At 38.4% G+C, this 25,308-nt stretch overlaps 1 protein-coding gene across 2 annotated transcripts in view; it reads right to left on the minus strand.

The window, feature by feature from the left end:
- Nucleotides 1-12,549: 12,549 nt before the first annotated feature.
- Nucleotides 12,550-25,308, minus strand: part of PTCH1 (patched 1) — a 30,471-nt gene continuing 17,712 nt past the window's right edge. The window contains exons 3-8 of one of the 2 annotated variants that reach the window (XM_066338828.1): nucleotides 18,417-18,606; nucleotides 17,024-17,093; nucleotides 16,820-16,911; nucleotides 15,195-15,393; nucleotides 14,431-14,552; nucleotides 12,550-13,171 (exon numbers count right to left, since the gene is read on the minus strand). In XM_066338828.1, coding sequence (XP_066194925.1) covers nucleotides 12,922-13,171; nucleotides 14,431-14,552; nucleotides 15,195-15,393; nucleotides 16,820-16,911; nucleotides 17,024-17,093; nucleotides 18,417-18,606 — 923 coding nt within the window. In that variant the 3' untranslated portion in view covers nucleotides 12,550-12,921. Of the gene's footprint in view, nucleotides 13,172-14,430; nucleotides 14,553-15,194; nucleotides 15,394-16,815; nucleotides 16,912-17,023; nucleotides 17,094-18,416; nucleotides 18,607-25,308 lie in introns of those variants that run through there. The other variant, XM_066338829.1, reaches the window with a different exon arrangement.

Consider the following 25,308-nt stretch of genomic DNA (forward strand, 5'->3'; position numbering starts at 1 on the left):
TTGTATTTATTCCTTATATTTTATACCACTGCCAGGATCATTTTATAACTGGGCAAGACAGAAGTCTAATTTTGAAAAACAGGTTAATAGTTCCCCAATTACCTTAGCTTTTGGTTTTAGGAGGAATGGAGCATAATGTTTCTCTGCAAAAGATGAGAGTGTCCACTTCGTACAGGGTTGCTCAAGGCAATGTATACTGGAGTCTGAGAATTGGGAAAGTAAATCCCTCGTCGAGCTTGTGCTTTCTGGGCTCTGGCAGCTCAGGTTATCTTGTGTCACTGTCACTGGCTGCACAGATATTTCTGACCGAGGCTCTGCTGTGGTGTAGTACACCTGCGTGTGAGGATCATATTCTGTGCGCAGCTGCACTGTGGACTGCATTGTAATCTGAGTTTCATGTGCAAAACTGTGGCTGCTGTATGGGGGTGGAGGACTGTAGCAAGTATTGTCATTTTCTCCATATGCTTGAGGCTCAACCTGAATCACTCTAGTGACACACGGGCTGTAAGAGAAGAGAAAAACATCTGATGGTATTGAGACAGAGCCTTATTTTAATCAGGCTAGATAGGACAACATCTGAGATCACTTCTACTTCTATTGGACTGCTTACACTAATTACGTGTAATGATTAGAGGTTAATTTCATTCTGTGCATTTAGAAAGCATTTCTCAGACATGGTTCATAGAGAATACATGCAAATTTCTTGTCTTCCAGGAAGAAGGAAACAGCATCTGTCTGAAGACATTGACTTATGCATGCATCATTACATTAATTACACATGCTCATCAGGTAGTTGTACACAGTCTAAATGCACAGTAAGTCTATGAGTTTGCATCTATGTACCCATGCTGAGAACTAAGATATTTAGATGAAGAGACAAATGCATGGCATAGTTAATTCTTCTGTTGAGAACAAATGAAGTAACTGTTAAATAATATCTGGGTCTTCTGGATAAGATCTCAGACTTTTGGGAGGCAGGTTGAAACCACTTGCCATACACTGACTGAATATTTTATAAATCAGGAAAATATCAAAGTATGAATGAAAAGATTCATTCCTAGGACGGAAATATTGAAATGAAAGTATTCTTCCCTAGTAAGGGTGGGCTATATGAAGAGACAAAATCATGGAAGTAATTAAGTATTCCTTTTATTTCAGTCTATTCAAGACCCTAACAGATACCTTGTTAATATAAAAAACCCTATAATTATCGGAGACAAACCTATTCCTGTACATGAGAAATGACAAATGGATGACAGTAAACAGTATCAGATATTTTTCACCACATGCACAAAGCCTACAAAAACAAGAGGAATTTAGAATGTTGCCTACCTAATCAAAACAAGTTTTTCACTAACTGCATTACTTCATATGCAAAGGGGCTGAATTCTGATGCACATTTGGTGCAGCTTTAGATGAGGGAATAAATGGAAGGTCTGAGTGCCCTGAATTCCTGAGAATCAGGGCTCCAAAACTCTAATATATTCAGCTGTTCTCTGAAACTATGACTGAGTAAGAAATAGCTTGGGATCTACTCCTGTTTTAACCATTCCCTCAGAAACAAATTTAGTAAAATGCTTTCTTCCTTTGACTTTAAAATATTCAACTATCAGCCCCTGGATGCATGTAAATGGCTAAGACATCCCAATGCAGATTCTCCACATCCTGGTTATGACAGTAGGAGTACATGTGTAGAAATGTAACCCATTCTCTTCACTGCAGTGAAAGCAAAAACTAAGGTAGAAAAGATGTTTCATTTCCAAGTAGTGTCTCCACTGATGATAGCAGACTCTAAACCCCCACTCTAGGCTCAGAGTTGGCTGTGTATCAGGTGAGAGTACACACTTTAGAATGGCAGTATTACCATTTACCACGTGGCAGTTTGCACATGCTTTAGAATGGCAGTATTACCACTCCATATTACTACTGCAGCAAAAAGGAGACACTTTATCAATTGTTATCTTGTAGTGGTAGTGATCATTCCTTATAGTTCTATGAAAAACTCACCTAAGGGGAAGAAATTTTCAGTTGTTTATTTAGGTTTAAAGGCATAAAAGCATAAAAATTAACACATAATGATTTATGGTAAGTCAGGTTTCTCAGTATCCTGAGTTATGTACAGCTTACAAGATTAGCCATTACTGGCACTGGACACCTTGCAGTAACTCATAACATTATAAAAATACTTCAAAATATTCCTAAATAGTGGATCCTTCATCTACTTTTAGGAAGTTGTTCTCCAACAGTCAAAATCAACAAATGCAGGAATGAAGGAAAAAGTGTGGTAGGGAAGAGGGGATGTGAGGCTAAAGAGGGAGACAGATGTATTTCAGTTTTTCCCTTCAGGCAGGTGAAAAACAAGGTAGCAAACATAAGCCAGTCACTTGCAATAAAATCATAACAATAACATGCCACTTTAATGAAGAACTCCCACACATGACAAGGAATGGATGCACTGATTGGTGACCACAGAAAGGACAAAGCTACTGCTCACTCTCACCTCGTAAAACAGCAAAATATGTCCAGTCTCCTGTCTTCCCGACGATAAAGGTCCATGCTCAGGATAGCAGGAAAAATCAGGAGAACCATAGCAAAATTGAACACCACCACAACAGCTGCCTAGAGACAATCATAGGATAAGTAATGCTGCTAAACTTCATGTAGGGCATCAGCTTTACAAAGTATAAAAATTCCCTTTCAATTCTCATCCCCATTTACCACTGCAATCTGTCTGATGCTTTCAAGCTTTTGCCTGAAAAATCAGGCAAATCATCTTTTTACATGAAATTCTGACATATTTATAGTCTCATGTCAAAATAAAATTGAAACAAACCTGAAACTAGAACTGAAGAGCTTACATCTATGGGATCTGAAGCAATTTAAGTATCACAATAATACTAAAGCATGCTATTAAATCAGAAAAGAAGATTTCAATAAATTTTAAAAAACCAGATGAGTTTAGTGAAATGCTATGCACTTGATCATCTTACTTAAAAGGTTAGCCAAGAAAGAGCAATATTTTGAGTATCAGGGATTATTTTTAAAGGAGAATCAGAATTAAACCAACACCACAAAGCAAATACATGTATTAATATGCCTGTGTTTAACAGAGCTTGATTTATGAGCCAGTCTAGCAAAATGAGTCTTAAATTGGAACAAGAATACTTGATTTAATTTGTAAAGCAAGTATCACATAATGAAAAAAACAACCTCCCCGCCCACCCCCTTTCAAACCATACTCCAAACCCTTTCCCACACAGAGATTCCCAGAGAATTTCCATAAACATATGTGGTGCAGCATCTATCACTATTATTGATAGCATTTATTTGTAATGCAGAATTGTTAGGAGCCCTAGCCATCACAAAGGGAAAGCTGAGCATTGGGAACTGGAAGACAGTTGTAAGAGTAGGAAAACACTGGGGAAAAAACTGTTCAGCCACCAACCAATGAAAAGAAAAAACCCTTTGAAAGCGTTATGTTTTACCCATTTGGTAAGAAGTAGCCATCTCAATAGTAGCCCAGTTTCATGTTAAGCAATCCATATATAAACTATCAAGTGCTTCCACCTTCTGAAATAGTAACTTCTGAAATAATGACTGCATGGGTTAATACAGTCTTAAAAAAGAACAAAAGTTGGGCTACAAAAATGACCCAACATAAATGTGATGTCTTTTTTTCCAGAAGAAATATATAGTTTCTTTTGATCTTGAGAGATCAGACCTCAAAACTGGCAGTACAAACAATGTGATATCCAAAATCCATGTTCTAAAAATTCTTGAGTTGCTTTTCAATTATATTACATAAATTGCTTAAATTTATCTGCAAAAATCAAAGTAATAAACACTGAATAATTTTTACAGTCTTGCAATAGTCAGAATAAAATAAAAAGCTTAGATATTGTTTTTACAGTTCTGAAAATGAGAGAATCAACTGGTCATGTAAACATTTTCTAGTAATTCAAGCATAAATATACTGCATACAAAAGCTAGTTTTGTTGCTGTTTCTCTTTTCTGGTCACCAGCCTGTTTAAAGCAAGATTTTAGTACTGCTGGTTGTCTGTACACATGGCTACTAGAACAGAATTCTCCTGCTACTTGAAGCCAAATTAGTATTTAGTCATCTTTGTGAGAAAAGATCCAATGATTATTTAATGATTTATAAATATTCACAATGAAAGGTATGCAAGGTCATAGCCAAGACTTTAAAATTAAGTGATTAGCTTTTGATCTGCTCTAGAATTGATTCAATCTGTCAGGAAAACAAATAGCTGCTGTTGAAAGAAAGGTGTTTGTTGGACCTCATTCTTACAACTGCTTTCTTTGCTGGTGCTAAACCAAAAAAAGGTTGAATCATCCATATAACATGAATAATTAGTTGTGCCTAACCAAGATCTTGTATCAAGGATCAGCTAAGGTTTACTGAGATTTAGAAAAAATAGCTGAGGTCTGACTCAATAATTCTTACTCCTCTCAGCATAGCTGAAAAACTAACAGAAGTCCTCTGTTTCTGCTCTATGAACTGCAAATACTTCAAGCCATATCAGTTCCCTCTCTAGACATGAACGTCCTTGAATCTCTATTACTACATCTGAAAACTAATACTTAACTGTGTGGTAGAGATGCCAATAAATAATAATAGTTATACTGGCATTTGATTTTTTTAAGAAGCATCAAAACTAATCCAACAACACACAGTGAATCAGCCTACTTACACCTCTTTTTAGCACTAGATTTTCCACCGTGGCAGCCTAGTGTTGATGTACTAACCACCCTGCAAGTAAAATATTTCCATGCAACCTCTACACTGATTTTAATTTAAATAGATTCCCAGAGCTTTATATTGCACTTCCTATATATCTATCACACACTCTCTCTCACCCACCTTAATCCAGTGCTACAAGGATTAACAGTTGTCAGTTTTCACAACTAAATAAATTCTTGTATGAATTTTAATTTGTTGTCTCATCAAAAAAAAAAAACCCACACTGTGACTTGGTAAGGAGAGGGAAGGAGAAAGTACTGAGGAGTGATTCAGTCTCCGACCCCATGTATCTGCCATTGCTTCCCTCCCAATGCCATTCATTCATACAGTGTTGTGGAATGGCAAAGTATGAGAACTGAGATTGTGACAATAGCCACAGACGGTAAAAGCAACAAGGAACTGTGGCAGCAGAGCTTCCCGAGTACAGGCAGCACCCAGGATGAAAGCATGCTTAGGATTTCTGAGAACAGGGCATCTTCTCTCACACCTTCAGAGACCAATGGTCAAATGGGAGAGAAAAAGGCCTCAGACCTTCTCCTTGGGGAATCAACAAAGGTAAGATTAGTCCAGACGGAATAAAATGAGACCTACTCAAGGGTGTAAAATGAAGGTATTCAGTGAAATGAGATCAGAGAGCAGTAAAATTTCCATTAATCAGAAAAAATTATGTTGGTCACTTCCTGAGAAACATGCTACAGTTTTTGCATCTTTTCATAATGCACAGCCTAAAAATATTACTGCTGCTGCAACTGTTAACAGAGACAGAAGAATAGCAGTCTGTGCTGGAGGCAAGCAAGGGAGCAGGGAGACAGGCTGGCAGGTATGTGCTGGGGCCCCGCTGAAGTATGTGCTGCTATGTGCCATTCCTGGCAGCCCACCCAGGGAGACCGGGTGTGCTGTATAGCCAGAGGTGATGAACAGATGAGGAGGTCTGTCAGGAAAACTTCCACCCTACTGCTCTCTATCTGCAGCTCCCTCCTGACATGGTACAGGGTCAGATCCTTGTCCCCTGCCCCCTTTTCCCTTAGGCTTTAATTTTGCTTGTTAAATTCTTGTGTCGGGGCAGGGAAAGGTAAATGATGTGGATAAAGGGAGGGGACGAACCACTTCAGCAGACCAAGATAATGGAATGAACTTAAAAACATACATTCTTTCCCTCCAGAAACCCACCACTGCGACCTGGTAATGCACTTCTACATTTAGGAAAAAAAACTTAATTCTTGTGGGGAGGGAAAAAGTTATTTCTAACACTTATTGGGAAAAGTTCCACCTCTACTCATTAGTGGATCCACACCACTTCTCTGCTGTTAGGAAAGGAAGTTTCTGACGTAAGAAAGAAGAGGTTGATAATATTATTTTATCTTATCTTTCCTGGGCAGAATTTACTGTGTGACAATCTCTGAACAGACTGTCTTAGGAAATAATACAGCCCAGAGGTAATTACACTCAGCCTTGACTTCCTGCACTTATATTCAAAACAAAGGGCTATGTTTAAGACACTCCTACTGTAAGCTTCAAAACTTTCAGTGGATTTCTCCAATAACCTCTGCCTTTACCACCATTTTAAGAAACAAAACACATCTGAAATTTCAGAGTCCTGACTACTCTTAGAGAGGATCCTTATGACTGAGTAATTGGGTCATATTCAGCAATCTCAAAGCCTAAAACTGCTTAAATAGGGGGCTAATAAGATCAACAAATGAAAAAAGAAAATCAGAACAGCGAAAGAGCTAAAACAGTCCCTACTTTTGCATGTATTTAATTTCAAAGATCTCACCTTCAAAAGAACTAAATTCCATTTTTTAATTTGCTCTCCTAAATTTAAAAATGCTGTCCTAAGACAGCATCAGACTGGAAGTGTTTAAGTTCCATAAAGTAAATAACTAACTCATAGGTATCAATGAACTGCTTTAGGTGGCAGAATATGATAGAAGCTGAGACAGGAGAAGGCCACGATGTGCAAAACTTGAATTTCTAACCAGAAGTTTGTCCTTCAGATGCAGGAAACAGTTTATTCTCCCTCTGCAGCCAGGTCGTTTTACCAATACGGGGCCTCAAAATTATGAAAGGTTGACAAATTATCGTGTAATGTATTAAGAAAAGTGAATGAAGAGCAAAACAAGGTCAAGAGCAATCCTTCTTTTTAAGCCCCCTCTGTAGAAATTTACTATCTAGATGAGAAGATGGAAGACGGTTGTAGTTGTTTTCACTATCTGTGAAAAGTAAATGCAGCAGTATTTTATTGCTTTTAAAGATTTTCTAGGAAACCATCAATGATGGAAAAGACTTCTTGTTCAAACAAGTCTGAGTAAGAGGGAGAGAGAGGAAGGAGACTGTAAATAAAGAAATCCATACATAAATACAGACCACCCACCAAAACTGCCATGGTTCCCTGATTCCAAGTACTGAGATCAAAGTATCACCTGATTTTGATTTTACCTGGTGAAGCTAGGCAAAGCAACTAATAGATGTTCCTTTCTAAAAACAAAGGATTTCATTTTAGTGGTTGCTAACTTATAAGTGCATCAGTCATATATGTAGCTCTGACATCAATGAATACCCAGTGTAAGTCTCCCACTGCTCCTTTTTTGCATGTTTCACCTCTTATATACTTACATACGGGGGTACTGTGTTCCAGCAAAGGCAAATTACCAAGTGAGAAAAGTCTGAGCAATTCAAACCCTAATTTCTGGACACTCATGTGGGTTCCTACACATAAATTCCATATTAATCACTGCCTTAAAGAAGACTTTGATGTTTTTATTCTGAATAATATCAATCTGTTCATACAATAATATAATATGTTGAAATCTCACTGGAAAACTTTTGCTTGTCATTCTGCTATGCAGACTGTGTTTTAAACGCTCAGTGACTCAGACTGTAGCATGGCAGTAAGCAAAAATAAATTACTTTAAGATAGGCATAGGTAAATTAACTGACTACATCATTGCTGCTGTCTCCACATATGTTCCAATGGCAACCTGTCATATTCCGATGCTGAACAGCGAAAACAAGAAACAAAATGAGCAAAATTTGATCAGATACAAGAGAATTAATATTGGTGGCTCATAGCTCAGCAGCATGATTACAACAAAATGGTCCAATTGTGTTGAATACTTCTGTATGAAATGCATTTAGGCTGATGTAACTTCTGTAAAGCAGATACTACAGAGTCTGATGACCTCCAGTATCCTGTTAGCTGCTACAGGTACCTGTTAAATGTTTGAAATCAGGCCATAAACAGGCTTAGGAGACATAAATAACCTTCTTCCAGTGGAAGAAGTGATATATTACCAAAAGTATGTCACACAGCTAGCCTAGTCTTTACCATGCAAATCTCATGAGATTCAGCAAAGTCAAGTGCATGGTCCTGCACCTGCACTTGTACCTGATACCTGGCATCAGCACAAGCTGGGGATAACAGAGCAAGAGGAGCCCTGGGGAGAAGGACTTGGGAGTGCTGGTGCGTGAGAGGCTGGACATGACCCAGCCATGGGCACTCTCAGCCCAGAAAGCCAAACATGTCCTGGGCTGCATCCAAAGCAGCGTGGGCAGCAGGGGAGGGAGGGGATTCTGCCCCTCTGCTCTGCTCTGGTGAGACCCCAGCTGGAACCCTGCATCCAGCTCTGAGGTCCCAGCACAGGAAGGACATTGAGCTAAAAGGCTCAGAGAATTTGGATTGCTCAGCCTGCAGAAATTTCTGAGGGCACTTTACAGCAGCATCCCAGTACCTAAAAGGGGGCTACAGGGAGGCTGGAGTGGGGCTTTCCACAAAGCCATGTAGTGACAAAATTAGGGGAATGACTTTAAACTGAAAGAGGGTCGATTTAGATTAGATGTAACAAAGAAGTGTTTTTTATGTAAGAAAGAAGTGGGTTTTAAAATTTTGATAGGAAGACACTGCAACAAGTCACCCAGAAAAGTCTAGTTGAAGATGTCCCTGCTCAGGGGGTAGTGGATGGGGTAGGACTAGATGACCTTCAAAACGTCTGTTACAACTCAAGCTATTCTGTGATTCTATAAAATAAAACAATTCACTATTACATGATCTGTAAGAAGAGTCATCTAGGTTTTTCTAGACACTACTAACCATTCAAGACTAAATATCTAGGTTTAGTTGCCACAGGCATCTGCTAAATGATAAAGAAAACCAGTAAGGCCTTTATATTCTCTATTATTCTCTACCCAACTGGCTATTGAGAAGGAAATGTAAACAAATAATTAATGCTTATTAGTAACATGAATGCAATCACAAAGTTTACAGTTTAATGCAGGCATACTTAAATCTCTGAGAACAGCAATAATTGCCACATGTATTAGGAAAAATTGCAGCCCTGCTTCCTCTGGGTAGCCAAGGACCCAATGAGAATAAAAAACAATGGATAATCAGGCTAGAGAAGAAAAAACTACTGAAATAATACTGTGCTTTATAGTGTTATAAATTGCTTATGTCAGGGGAGAAACTACCAAAAGCTTTCTTCAGTCTTCACTTTTAGAAGAAATCCTTCTCCAGTATCATATTTCATATTTCTGAAGGTATATTACCACAAATACAAATACAAACAAATACAAAAAGACAGACACAGGGTGAACAAGTGATGCATGGTTCAGCACATAAAATTCACATTTTCTCTCTAATCATCTGGAACACAAAATTCTTGAAGTTTTCTCTAAGCTTGCTAAAATTACTGGGAATAAGGCAGTAAACAGTGCTGCTAAAAAGAGCTAACAAAATAGGATATAAACTTACTTGGAGTGAAAATGCTCTTAAAGCTGGAATAGGAATTAAGGCAGCCATAAAGAAAGCAGTTACATTGCTGATAGATGTAAGGGCTACACTTGCTCCTGTTCGCTTCAGACATTCACCTGTTCTGTCCTGCAAAACAAACGATGTATCTTAAAAGTCAAGCAAATAAGGTGATGTCCTGCAAACCAAGGGGTCCTGCTACAGATACAACAGAGTAACAGTGAAAAATTGTTACAATTAAATTCTGAATATAATTTTGCATTTGAGAGCATATGAGAAAACTATATACTAAGTTTACTGCTCAGTAGTAACACAGATGAAGTGCTCAAGTTTTTTGAGGCGGAAAACATGACTGGAGTTGATTCTAGCTTCAGAACACAAAACTAAGTGGGTACTAACAATATATCACACACGTTTGCAGTTGAGAAGGATTTAATTTTTACCAGTAGAACCACTTGGTGTTTTCGTTTTTCAGACAAAATAAGCATGTACTAACAGCATAAAGGCATAACATAGCTACACATCTTGAAAAAATATGCAACAAAGCAAACAAAAAGAACACCACCAAGTCTAGGTGGTCACACACAAAACCCATGAAGAAATCAAGATAAATACATGACCCTTTCCTAACTCAAGGAGCTACTATAAAGCAGACAGAGATTATAAAAAACAAAATCAGGAAATATACAATAGTTTTAAATGGGATGCACTTTGGATGTGAAACTTTGGGCTAAGAATAAAAAGACTAATAAAAGTAAAGGATCATACCAATGATGGCACCTTAGACTTCCTATGAGTTATATATTATGCTTTAAAATGTTATGATCAATTATAAACTTCAAAAAATAAAACCAAGAGAAAAATATAGAAAATAACTCAATTTTAGGACCATATAGTATGAGTAAAGCCCTCTCTTTTCCCCTTATATCTTGTGTGGTTTTTTATAAAAATAATTTTATTTAATTGTCAAGATTCCTATTTGAGTTTGTTCCTAAATTTGCGTTAATTTTCACTGAAATTTTTGGCAGAATTTGGATTATAGAAGTTAGTCTTTATGTAACAGTTTATAAATTAAAATTTCAAGAGAAAATAAACCTAAGACACTACAAAACAAAAAAAAAAAAAAAAAAAAAAAGGAGAAAAAACAAAATAAACAAGAATGTGAACATTCCAAAATGTCCTAGGACCATACGGATTGATATCATTTCCTATTTTGACAGAAATAGTAATTTCCACACTCTACGAAAAGCTATTGAGAAAAAAAAACCTCCACTGATTAATTCCGGATATGATTATCTGTTCCTACACGAAACTTTTTGTTTTATTTTCCCAAAATCTCCGTTTTGTCCTTACCTCAAATGGAATTCTCTTATTCTGTCCTGTTTCACTAAATGCATGTGCCAGAAGGAAAACATCATCTACACCAACTCCAAGAGCAAGAAAAGGCAAAACCTTGGTGAAGAAACAAAACAAAACCCAAATAGGTTGTGATATGATCTGCCATGAAGCTAGCTATTAAATGGCTAATTAAAGCAACTTTTACATTACACTCTACACAAATCCAAGGGTAAAATGAAAATGGAAAGGGTGCAATACAGGTATTAACTTTCATTCTAGAATGCAGCTGAGGAACTTAAAACATACCATTTACAGGTACAAATTCTCACCAGAAGTAATTCAAGTTTTGGACAGACAAATATTTGATAATAGTTCAAGTTACATTCAAAATATTTTCAGAACTTGAACATCCTGGTATATTCATATGTAAAAATAAAGCTGCAGGTCCTCAGGTACTTAGGATGCCTCCACTTGTATTGGGACACAGAAAAACCCAACAACACAGAATTATACAGACTACATAATACCTGTTTTTTCTTCACTATCACTTGACAGCACAATAATTTAATTTATCACAGCATAAGCTATGAAATAGGAAAACAGCACAGGTAAAAATCGAAAGACAAAATGTATTTTCAGCATTGTATTGCTCAAAGATTCACTTGTGTTCATTAATTAACAGAGTACTTGCAATTTAACAGCAGACTTGTGTGTTCTAAATACCTGAGTTGTGGCAGCATTAAAGGAAATTCCAATCAGTGAGCACAGGCCCAATCCTGCAGCCACAGAGAGTGCAACCAACAAGACTCCTGCCAGCCCCACAGCACCCTGAGACTTGGCACAGTCCCATCGCAGCATCGTTAAACAGGCATAGGCAAGCTAAGGAGAGGAGCAGGGAGGGGAATTTGGGGGGAAAAAACCAAAATATTAGAATGGATCCTTCTCTAACAGCTGTGCCTCCCCACCCACCTACAGGTCCTTACACAATTTTTAATCAGAATAGACATGTCACAGAGGTTACAAAATGGAATAGGTGAGAAGCCTGAGATAAAGTTTACAAACCATAGTTGCAGTTTTTATTTTCAACATTTGTAGAATATTCTGGACTGCAAAGTGGGAACAATAAAGTATATTTTTAAGCCTTGCTCGACTACCAAAGAAAATTAAAAAGATTTATTTTATTACCATTAGTAAGTAGCCACTAGCTACTCGGATAGCACTGACATCAGAAAATGACTTCAAGATGTCATCCAGGGTGGTCGTAGTAAAGGAAAGCACCTTCTGAGTAGAGTTTTGTGCAACACTTTGATGAACAACCTATGAAAAGAAAAATAAAACTTTATGTGAATGAAGAATTTTTCCTTTTATTTTAGTCATTTAGTCAAAAGAAGTCCTTACCCTCTTCTACAGCACACACCTGAAATCAAATCCTTTTGCCTTAATGTCCCTGCGAAAGCCCATGCTCTACCCAGACATGTACTCTGATGCAACACAAGTGTGTTTTGTGCATTTTTTCTGGAAAACTGCTGATTATGAGACAGAATTAGCACCCTTCAGGAAAGCCTACTGCATGCCCAGAACACTACAAACACCTAATTTGAACCCCTTCCTGTAACTCCATAATACCAGCAACAGTTCTGCATTTAACCCCAAGCCAGCCATCTCTTTGCCCCTCCCAGCCTGGCCATTTGCAGAGGCAGTGGAGGGCACGGTTTGGGACACAGAGGGCAAGCATTGTCACACAGCCTCCCCACCCGGGCTGCTGCTGAGAGAGCAGCCCATGGCTGGCTAATGTTTTCCAGGCACCTTTAGAATAGCCATGCCAACCAAAAGCTTTTAAACTCCAGCTAGCTCTTCAGTTTCTTTTCAGGCCCAGCTAAGCAAAATAGTCCTAGGCAGCAAGAAGTAAAACCTTTATGGCTTCTCATATGGGAATAACCAAGCAGCTTCTTACTGGAAAAAAAACCCCAAAAAACCCAAACCCAAACAAAACCCACAAAAAAACCCCAACCAAACAACCAAAACAAACCCAAAAGAACCCTTAAAATTAGGGAGGCAATGACTCAGTTCTGGTTTAAGCATCTTCCTTAAGGAAATACTGTAAAAAACTGTGACAGAAGGCAGTGGATCTTAGTAGGACTTTATAGTACAGTATCCAAGTTACTTTCAATTTTACCTCAACATACATCCTCTGCCAGGCTTCCAGAATTGCTGCTGCCTTGTCCTCGTTCCAGTTGATATGTGAAACATATTCATACCCCTTGAAATGCTCATACATTTGCTTAGGGGTCATTAACTGAAACATTGTTTGCAAAGCCTGGGCACTGTGACATGGAGAGAAAAGAGAGGAGGAAGAAGCAGAAACTGAGCCTTTTCAGGAAAATATTTTCATGGCATGAAGTCCCAAATGCAATTCTAACAGGAGCTCGCTTGAGTTCTTGATTTTACAGGGCACATGCTTGTATTAAGATTGAACAGAGTATAATTATTCTACTGTGTATCTGGTGCAGCTGTACTGACTGCTCCATGCAAGTATTGAGGCTAAATCTGTTTTCACTGAAGTTAATAAGAGTTTTGTCATTATTTTCAGTATGATTAGTTTCAAGAGAAGAGAATATAACCCTACAAATCTGTTATAAAGATCATGCTTGATAAGACAGATTGCTGTGAGGATGCCACAGAAACAGTTATTTCTACAAGGTCTTGTAAATGCTGACAAAATGTCATTAGAAGACCTTGGTCTCTTTCACCCCTTGGAGAGAAGTGGTAGATTAAACTGCATGCCTAATAAGCTGTGTGGAGTACACAAAGGCAATCCATCTTGAATTTCCCCAGTATGCAACTCCATCCAACAATTTCAGGAGCTCTTATATAACTAGAAGGAACCATTTTCTTTTTCAATAGAAGTGCCTTACTTGGCTCTTTCTTGAGAGCAACGTATTGGGTGAATGTTAAAAAGATTAAAAGTTCTCTGGAAAAATAATGCTTCGTTTTATTTAGTATGGCCTGCATTTTTCAGAACAGTAAATGATGCAATTTTATTCCCTCACTAAAGTCTTTGTTCAGAAGTCTAAAACAAAGGGGTTGAGTTTGTTTTACCACTCAAAGCTGTATTAACAATACAGCGACATGAAAATAGACTATTCTCTGTATTGACCCTGAATAAAAGATTCAAAGAATATTTTGGAATTCTGAGAGAAGTCAAACGAGTGAGTACATTACTTGCATTATTTTTCTTCCTTTTTCCTTTGATCATATTCCAAAATGTGATCAAAGGTGCTCAGTGCTTTACACACTCTTTAATGCTTTATACAAACATTCTAAACAACAAAGCTGCCAGTAAAAAGCTTTCTTTCTGAACAACATACAGCATCACTCTGAGGTTAGAAGCAGAATATGATGACACCACCTTAAGTTTAAACAACAGCCAAAGCATTCTTTTAAAATTCTGCTCTCTGAGATGTAGCACCCTAAAGTGAAATTTATAATACACGAGAAGGGCAATAGAGTTTGCATCATTCTCCTACTGTGACCTGGAAAATGAAATTAAAACTGACATTTTCTTTAATTTTTTTTTTTTTACCTGACAAGTTTACCAGAACCGTTTTTGACTGTACCACCAATAATCAGCTCCTCCTGCCAATGCATGTATTTTCTTGATAGTCCATAGCATCCACCACTCAAAACAAGGGCTACATCAAGAGGCTAGAAAAAGTTATAAAGAAGCAGTTAATAGGTTTCATGACTTTAGACAAATTCATACCTCAATTACGCATCCATGAACTAGAATCATGGATGTTAAAGACCATCTGTGTAGTCTACTAAAAGAAAGGCATTCAACAAATCAACTTAAGAAACTACCCAGACGCTTGTTGACCAGATGACAGCTTCTCCAAAGTCTATTGTGACTGATAAAGGGATATATAAATTCAAGGCCCTTGATTTCAAATTCATCACAAAAATCAACAAAACTGGGACTACTTGAGGAAAGTCTTTTCTGCATGGCATAGGGGTGCAGCAGTAGCTGTGTTCCAGCAGTGGCTATTGTCTGTCTGAGGCACCAGTTTGCTGAAATGCCACATCACTGTAGTGCCACAGCCACAGCTGACAATTGTACTTTCACTCCAAATACACAGGATTAAGCATTGCATCACACAACAAGGCAAAATCCATGTCCATGAGCTAACAGCGGTAACAGGAACAGAAAAATGACATCATGCACGAATACAATCTATATATTGCTTGGAAGAAAATGGTACTTTCTTCTATTCTGTTTGACCTTCCCTCCAACCTTCACCACCCCCCAGCCTCCCTTGAAAAGACATGCACAAGGACAAGCAAACTTACTTTGGTGGAATTTTTATTGGGAGCTGTGATTGGGCAATCGGGATCAGCAGGATTCAGGCAGGGTCGATCCATATAACCATGACCAACCTCTGCTTTATTCAGCATTTCTTCCCAGCTCTCCACTTGGTAGTTTATTTTCTTTAACTCTTCCAAGAATTCTAAGGGGTCAAAGTTGATCCACTGCAAAGGAGGCTTCCCTCTGCAAGAGCAACCAGGAGAAAAAGACACATAGAAAAAAGACAAAGATTTTTTTAACATTCGTAAGATGAACAAACTTTAAAACTCATATTTGGACAAATAACTGAGTTATTTTCTGCTACAAGTTAAAACTTTTTCTGGTAAGGCTGTTTCATAAAATGTAAGGTATGTTTTAATTAAATCTGTTTATGTACTTTTCTTGGAGCCCAGCTATAATTTCAACAAAAATACTTGATTCTTACAAAGCTATCTTATAAAACCGATTAAATGTACTTTCACTTACATCAAAGCAAAACAAATTATCAAGTACCTAAATAACAAAAAAGCAGCCAACTGCTGCTTCAAAGAATTAGGGGGGAGGGGAGAGGGACAGAAGAGAAGGGGCTGAGAAAAGAAAGCCTTTCTCATAGTATCAGATTACTTCTTGCTAGTCTAATAATCATCTTGCAAATGTAATCAATCAATATAACCAATCTTTGTTTATCTGTAACAATACTGTGTTCCTTCAAATGCCCTGGCAGCTTGACTATCAACCATCAAGCCTTCCTGCTACCACGGCTGTCACCACTATCACTGTCACATCTCCCACCCCCACTTCTGAATTTGTGATGTTGACAGACCAGAAAGGCTTTTGACTGCCTTATTCTGTGGTTAAAACCACACTGTATCTGCTTAACCAGGCTTAAGTCATTATTCTGAATCTCCCAACCAGAAAACATAAACCCCCTTATTTCCCCATCTAAAACGGTACACTAAAGGTTAGGAGATGGCCATTGCAAATTGCTTTTGCAGAGACATGCAAACCAGGACAGAAACAATAACTCAAATGCTAACTCTTGCATAATTAACAGAAAATGCCTGCACAGATTAACAATTAACTCTTACAAGAATTCAGGGCATCTAGTATCACATACTTGTAAACTGTGAGAAACCACCCATAAAAGATACTATATGGTTTCTTTAACTGTCTCTGAAGCAAAGGAGTTGTTCTTTATTCCTCAGGAAGACTTGGGAATTAACCCAAGACATTTTCTTAGGTCTAAAATTCCCAGCCAACCAATGCTTTTGTATTTTATGGGGGAAAAAAACCCACCAGAAACAACTTTGTTCCAGGGGAAAAAAAGGCAAAGCATAAATTCTTAAGGACTCAGTTCAGAATTTACATTTTAATTTTGCACGCTAGCAGCACAGGAAAAATAACAGAGGATCTAAATTGAGGTTTACAAATAATCTGATAGAAACAGGTAAACCTTGTGTTAAGTGAAAAAAAATCCATGTGTATTTTTTACGTAGAGACACTACACTTTGTATTTTCTTTTTCCTGTTAAGTCAGAATCTGAATAAACAATGGAAATGCAACTGAAAAGTTGTACACAGTTATACAATTAAAAACAGTCAGACCAGAAAGTTATAAAAAAAATCCTTACAATAGATAGGCAGTTCCTGACTGTAGCTTTGCTCCCTCCCAGAAGCAGTCCAAAGGAGTGATAATTAAGCAAGGATAAAGATATTCTATGATCTGTCAAAATCAGAAAGAGGAAAAACACAGTCACACTGGAATATAATGAAAGCAGCACAAGCTGAAGCATGAAAATACACAAACCTGGTAATTAAATGCCTGCTTAACATACCTGGTCCATGTAACCTGCTTCTGTGATGAGTTCTCCTGATTTGTAACACAAATGTTCCAATTTCCACTGTCTGTAAGAAATACGAAGGACAAATATTTTCTTCTTGCACAATCACTGTGAAGCTATTTTGAAAATGTAACAAACATTTAAAACTGTGACTCTTATATGCACACACAGGCCTCAAGCAGCAAGCCACTGAGTAAGGCAAACATTATTAAAAATAGATATACTAGACCTCACCAAAAAAAAGCGCCTTTTTGTCATTATGAGGTAGACCTTTATTTCAGTTGTTTCCATATTCTCTGTAAAACTCATTCAGAGGAAGGGAGGTGCTTCTGTCTGTATAAGCTAGTCAATATATGTTAATGGGACAAAAATACATTTTGTATTTTTGTCAGTCTCATTTACATGAGACTGCTTGTGACTTAAGGTATTACTTACTGACACAAATAAAGCCACCTCCCACTCAGAAGACCCAAATACAGCCAGCTGACCAAGACATGCAGAAGAAAATAAGCCATTAAGATTCCTGCCTTTCTATTTCAGCTGTATTACAACTTCCACTACCATGGCTTCTAATGACTTAAGACAGGGCAGGAGCTGCGTAAAAGATAATTTGAGCCTCAGCAGTAGCTCATGGAAGAACCAGCTGTGTATGCTGGAAAGATCTGCTGAAAGACAGGGAGCTTTGTGCCTCACAGGCAGGACTCTTAGGCACATCACTGTGTAAACAGTAACCCTGAAAGCACAATTTCTCAGGGAGACATCCTAGCCCCATGTTGGTACCTTCCTTAGGTGCACCATTAGTATTTTTCTGTTGTACAACACACAACTGCCAACCATCAGTTTGGGGCCACAGACATTCTTTAAGGCATACTCTGCTGTCTATGATATGAAACAGCTCTTATTCCACCTGCTGACATTTCCAACACACCTGCATTTCCCTTTACAGCCAAACTGTTGGAAGAACACACTCTGGAAGTCTGTGCCATTGTTCACAGGCATTATGTACCCCATTATCATTCTGGCAAGTGAATTCAACTTAATATGGAAGGATTTTCAATGTTAGAAATCCTGTCCATTATGTTCTATGTTTAAGACCACAGACATCATTCCTTTACCTAAAGAAATGCTGCATGCTGCAGCATGTCTCACATGGGTACTCTCTCAGAATCACTTCCAACACCACTTTACCCCATCTTGTTAAATGCTACTTTATCCCTGCTATCATGCCACAGTGTCAAGCTATCAGAAACCAGTGACAGCCAAATTAAAACATAGCCCTAAGAGAAAGTCTAAGAAGTACTAACCATTTAAAAACACACTGAGAAAAGCACACGCCAGTTTTTCAGCTACTACATATGATCAAGAGAACTTTTGTGTTTCCCCTCACCTGTTGTACATATAGACATGTACTCTGCTGGCCTGAAGCGCAGACTCAAGGTGCTGTCGGAGTGCTTCTGTTGTTAGTACATTAGCACCATCTTCCTGTGGAGTCTGGATCATGAGCTGGGGGTTGAACATGGCTTCTTCTCCAATCTTCTGCCGTGTGTAATTTAACTCCCGACTCACTCGTCCACCAACTGATGGATAAATATTAAGAACTTTGTATTAGCCAATAACTGCTTATTCTGCATTCTCTTGATGAACACTCTACAGTCAGAAAACCCTGATTTGTGTGCAGGGTCTATTCTTTATCAAACTGACCACAGTGTAACTCTAAAACTAAGAACAGCTTCTAGTATCTCTGAAAAAAACCCCACATTCCTCATTACAATATCTTTACCGCTACTGTACTGAAACATCGATGCACAAACTGGAGCCTCTGTTTTTTCTACATTATAACCAGTATCTCATGTGTAAAAATCAAAAAAGAGGAAGAAAAAAGGAAAAACTTTACCTGGCAGACCAGAAGAAATACTACGCTACAATTTCTTACACTTGTATAAACAGTCTGCTCCAAAAGCATATTTCAAGATAAATGGCTTTAATTTACACTCTTCTACTAAATAATTTGGCAAAGATAAAAGGTAAATGTTCCTCTTTGGCTTAAAAAAAAAAAAAAAAAAAAAAGCAAGCCAAGTTCATATAAAGAGAGGCACTTTGAATGCAGCAGGAAGGTCTGTCTACAGCTAATTTACCCCGGTGGCCCAGTACCTGGCTTAACATGCTATGATGCAGGAGATTGTTCAAGCGCAACATCTGTTTCCAAACCGACAAGAGCCGAACGATGTGCTCCATATGAAAACATGTTGGGGAGGGGGATGGAAAAAAATACAGAGAGACTGCAGAGTCGACAGGCTCTAGAGGGAGCCATACACAATTTGCCTTGCCAGAAAACATTGCACAAGAATAGAAAACTGTCTTCCCTTCTACGAAAACCCCAGTCAGCTAGAGTTTATATACTTTCTGTAACCTCCCCTGTAGTCTCTCTGGCCAATGCACGTGGGAGGCAATGTCAATTAATTCAGCCTATTAGCTGAATCAAGACCACATCCAGATGAGAAGGAACAAGAATGTAAATCCAAGCTACAGATCTGGTCTAATTTGTTACATTTTTTTCTCAGTCCTAGTATAAGCTTGACACTGGTGATCTGAATTACTGCCAAAGTTTAGTTCTGCAACAATGTGAACAGAAATTAGGCACATATATTTATTTCTTCCTAGGTCATATAACAGAAGACTCATCCATAACCAGTTGGCAGAGTTGGAGATGAGATTCCTGAGACCGAACAGGGACATACTTTTTCAATCACTTGGGCCCTCAACCCACCCGTAACACCCCTGGGGCTAAAACGACCACCAGGCAAGAAGCTGGGCCCCTGCATGCATAAAGCTGTCAGAATGAGACCCTCAACAATTAAACCATACAGACATTCTGGCACGAAGCATTGCCTAATTTCTTGTTCAAGAATTCTTTGAAGAAATAAGTGTTTCCACAACACATCCAATTTTTTTTCAGCCTGTCACATGTGGGATTACCTCCTTTATACCATGGAACAGAGACTAGCACACAGTATGCAAAACAAAACAAAAAACCAACCAACCAACAACGAAAAAACCGCACAATCAAAGTACAACCTTTTACCTAGAGCTCCTTTACAACTTTTTAACATCATTCTTACTACAGTGACAGGATAGGACATACTGTCATTGAGACTATCTTTGGATGGTAACAAAAAGCTATTGCTAATTCTTATCAAGATTAAAACTCTAAAAATACTTGAGCTCATCAGCCCCATATTTATGCTCACTGTTGTCCTTCCACAGTATTTCACCAACCAGAAGCCTTGATACTTGAATTTTACTTCATCTTACAGGAATAAGGGAGCACAGTTATCCTAATCTGTATGTCTTGTAACCAGACCTTTCTTTCACAACCCTTTACACTGCAAGTGCGTCAAAGACAAAATGACTCTCTCTCTCTTTTGTCTCTCAATACCAGTCAAGACAATAAAGCCCCAGTGTTATGAGGACTGCAGAGTCTACCATAAACTCCTACTCCTGGTACTATATTCTCTCCCATTCCACCCACACTTTCCTTTTGAATTTAAGCAGAACTTGAACCAATATATCTTCCTTTGTACAAGACAAAGGGCATCATTCCCATCTCTGCTGAAAGTGACCAACTGTTTACTGTCAACAGAGATGATCGCTTCCTAATCAAGGTCCTGTCAAGCCATGTTAGCTTCACAGAACAAGGCAGAACTAGCTAATCAAAACTTCATCATGCAAGTCAGTCATCAGAACAGAAGCAGTTTTCGCTTTCTAACATTTCAACCAGGAGTAGCAAAACCACCCAAGAAGCTGGGCACAGATTCCAGAACCCAGAGCAGATCTGCTTCACATTCTTCTTAAGGCATTACATCATTTAACTATTGCTTTGATGGGTCCATTATGTACATTTCTTTAGCCAAACATAGTAGAAGCAACTCCAAATATTGCAAATATTTTATACAATGTAGCAGTCAGGTACAAAAAAATCATAACCATACATTTAACAGAATTTTCCTCTGCAAAGCCAAGTTATGTTAAAACATATGGACAGACCAGAAGCAAGTGGACACATCAGTGGTCTTTCAACATATTAGAAGTAAAAGAGAGCAAAAAGGAAGTTTGTACCAGTTTTGCTTCAATTTATTTCAATTAAAATTCGCACAGATCACTGGAGGCTGCCATACTCACATATCTTCAACCTACACAATCAGCACAATTACATGAACATGCATTATTTTAAAATCAAGCCTCTTGGTGCTTTATTTATTTTTCTTTCCACAAGTAGTGCAAAAACCTAGAAGAGAAACCACTAAAAATGTCACAGAAATGCACCTGAAGCCTCTGGCCTCACAGTGATGGAAATACACACTACTTGCATGACCCACATATTCTGCAGAAAGCCATCCACAGGATGAACAATATAAGGGAAAATATGATGAGTGAACAAAATGCTGATATTTCGTGGTTTTCCTTTACGGATTTCATTTTCTTCTGCTTAGTGACAACATTTTACACTCAAAATGTTACTAACATAAATTGTATGTATGGCATACATAACTCCAATTATATTTCATATCGAAGACAGACAGAACCATCTCACTTTTATATTCTGATGAAAAAAGAATCCACATATCACTGTCCCTTTTTGATATACCAAAAGCCACTTAATGGCATTTTAGTTTTTTACTACATGATTCCTTATGATTAAGTACCTAGATGGCTGAGTTAGTGACAAAATTTCCACTAACAGGAAAGTGACAGGTCAATGCAGTGTCTCACTGCTGGTGGTAACACAGTGCAGTGGCTTATACACCATCCTTCCAGCAGTGTGATGGGTGCCTGCCTACTAAAAATGAGATACCATGTCATCTGTATGATTTAGCTACATTTTTTTTGAAGGAAAAAAAAAAAAACCCAACGAAGTAGTAACACACCAGTGTCCTGGCACTATTTCACATTTAATGTATCAGTTTCTAATTCTCAAGGATGTATTTGAAGGCCATTGCTCAACATGAAATATTGTAATTGACAGCAGCTCTATTGCTGAGGATTAGTTATTGTTTAAAAGCTCGTTTTTCCACAGAAGAGGAAAAGTGTCCTCCTCCTCTCCATCCTCTCTGATATCTACAGGCTTTCCTCTTAGCTCCTTGACAGAACACTCCAGATCTGCCTTGAATAAGTCAGCATCCCACACCATGAAACACACTGCTACTCCTCCTGAGCCTCCCCACCAACTGGAACAGAAGCTGGTCAAGGCAATTCTTTGCTCTTTTGAGGGGCCTGAAGTCAGCAGCAATTGCTACTGTGGATGTTGGGTTGCTAAGAACCATGTAAGGATCAGCTTCTCCCTCCCCAAAGGGGCATCAGGTGGTAACAAGTTTTAGTCATCCTCAGCTTGAGGCAGACCTGAATCCATGACCTGCAGGTGAAAGGCTCTAGATCCCAACACTGAGATCACAATCCTAGTGTTTCAGTCATTACACACTAAAATGTTTCAGTACACCTTAAGAGAGAAGCATACAGAAAACAAAATTTGTCTCTGGTGTACATATGCACTAAGACTAGTACACAACACTGATGCACCTTATAATGTCATAAGAATGAGATTGCATTTGTTTTCATTGGCACAATTTTTGACACATTTCCTTCCATTGAGTTAGTATCCATTTTGAAGTTCCTGTGTCATTCAGCTCATGTGCTCATTTCCACTGAGAATGTCAGTCTTACATACACCTTTCTGACAACCAAAGTCAAAATTTACATAGCATTACATTAACATATTTACAAAGAAGTCTGGAACTCATCACTGCAGTCCCTTCCACACTAAGTAGTCTGAGGAGTAAATTTGACCTCTGTCACACATAGAGATCAATGCTAGATCAAGCCATGAGTGGTAGCCAGAAGTCACTGCTTATTAATTTACTGACCAGTGGCTCTAAAGGCATGAAAACACCTATTTTTCAGAGTGTCTTACAATGTTTCCTTTCAGGTTACTGGAATTGCATCACATAGCCAGAGGTTTCTTTATTTTTCTTGGACATGAACACTACCTCTATTAACCATTCAATAGTTACCTTGTGCGCAACCATGCAACCACTAGCTTAGTAGACAGCAAACTCTCTCTAAAAAAGAACATTCCTGAGAGACAAACATCTGGGAAAAAAATGTTTGCCTACCAGTTTTGAGAAACCAAAGCCAAGTTCTCCACAAATAACTACTGGTTTTGGAGCCTAAGCTCTTGGACAAATTTTAGGTACATGAACAGAATTTTCTGGAGAACCCCACATCTGAAGACTATGGGCCTCAAGGTGTTTCACACCTTGAATTTGAGCACATGAGGCGTAGACATAGTTCTGCTTTGTTTGAGCAGCACCATCTTTTTTAATTTTTTTTTAGGACAGTAAGTGTGTAGCATTAGAGCAATTCAGCAACCTTTTGGCAGTGACAATTCAAAGCAATAGAATCATACCTCTAATAGTCATGGACATCTCACACAAACAATGTTTTTATTTTATGTCTTTGAAAGATGCTGACCTTTTTGATAAATCAGGTGTATGTCTAAGTATCCCATGCAGTGCTTAATTTATGGCCTGAGCAATAGCCAAGCCAGGGAACCTCTTACAATTTGCAATACCTGTCAGCACTTCAACAGGAGGTATAGGAGATAAAATCTCTTTACACCTCAGTGACCACATACAAAGACTGAATAACATTGCAACTTGTTTACCTGGGTCTCAGCCTTCACCAATCAACTCAAAAAGCAGCAGGGTACAGAGAAATATGCCAGACTTAGATGGAGAACAGACATCCCACCTCCACCCTGCTTCCTCACCCTTCAGCTCCCTCTCTCTGCCAGGATGGGACTTCATACCTCTCTCCCTGACACCCTGCACAGCTCATCTCCCTCAGCTTTAACTGCCATTATGCACTGTCTTCTACTCCGCTTCCTCGTGGAGTGCTGTTCCCATGTGCACCTCTGTAACACATGTATGAAGGTATCACAATGGTACGCAGATGACCCAGTGAGACACAGTTCTGCCTCTCGATCCTAACAGAATCACAAGCACTCGCACCTGCTGCAGAGCAGAAAGCAGTACCTAATGGCACTAGTAACAATCTCCATTTTTACTGATAAGGAACATGAGAAAAAAACATAGCAGCCAATTGCTACTCTCGCAGGATTGAAAACTCCTATAAAGAAACTGATTTAAAGAGTTGAAGTTCTATGGCAGACACAAAGACTATCCTGACTCTTACCGGGCACAGAAAAATAATGGCCTTTTGATTTAAAGCTTCCTGTTGCTCTCTAGGGAGTTCCATCTTCATGTTCTCTTAGATGTTTGAGCTTGTCTGGTGCTGCTCTTTGTCAGCAACAGAACATAGTTTTTCTGCACACAGACAGTTTTAGTCAGCATCCTGACAGAAAAGCAGAGAAGAGAGCACCTTCCTCAGAATTATCATTCTCTAGGCCGGACAGGCAAAATCATTTGCTGGGAAAAAGTGCAAAATATGTTCTGGAAGTCCAAGTCTAGTCAGTAGCAGAAAAGGGACTGGCTGGAATGTCTGCTTCTTTAAACTTTTAAAATGCCTTCTGCTTGTAGAGTCACAATTGCTGTTGGTTTACATGGTTGATGTCTGAATTAACTACTATGAGATACTATCTATTATGCATCTAATGATGCTAAGGATGGCTCTCATAAATTATCAGGATTACATTATAAAAACATAATGCAAAATAAAGACTTCACAGAAAGTGAATGAAACTGAGCTACCAAAAAATCTGTTGAGAAATGGTGAGCTTACAAGAGCTAGAACACAGTGGTTAACAATCAGCGTCTTAAAGAGATTACATGGTCATTCAGTGGGCTGTGCAGCAGCTCAGTAAAAAAATATCATATTAATCATGTAACTAGACATCATCTGTGCCAACACTGCTCTACAGGCAGTCAGAAATTGCATGCTGTGTCTATCTAGGTTTTCTTGCACAGCATTTGCTGTATACACATTTCTTCAGCTGTACAGCACACATGGAGCAGCTGTTGAGCCTGCCCAGATTAAAACAGCCTGCACCCTACCATCTCCCTTCCCAACACAGGTGGACTATTGCCCTTCTCCCCAACAAAAGGACACCATCTAGAACATCATCACATCCCAATGAGAAGATATAACCTATATCAATATCTCTTTAGTGCCTAAGACTTCAGGGTAATGTAAAAGTAGTATGGAGAGGGGAAAAAAAAAAAAAAAAAAAAAAAAAAAAAAAAAAAAAAAAAAAAAAAAAAAAAAAA

This window comes from Sylvia atricapilla, chromosome Z, assembly GCF_009819655.1.
Source record: "Sylvia atricapilla isolate bSylAtr1 chromosome Z, bSylAtr1.pri, whole genome shotgun sequence".
Taxonomy (NCBI): domain Eukaryota; kingdom Metazoa; phylum Chordata; class Aves; order Passeriformes; family Sylviidae; genus Sylvia; species Sylvia atricapilla.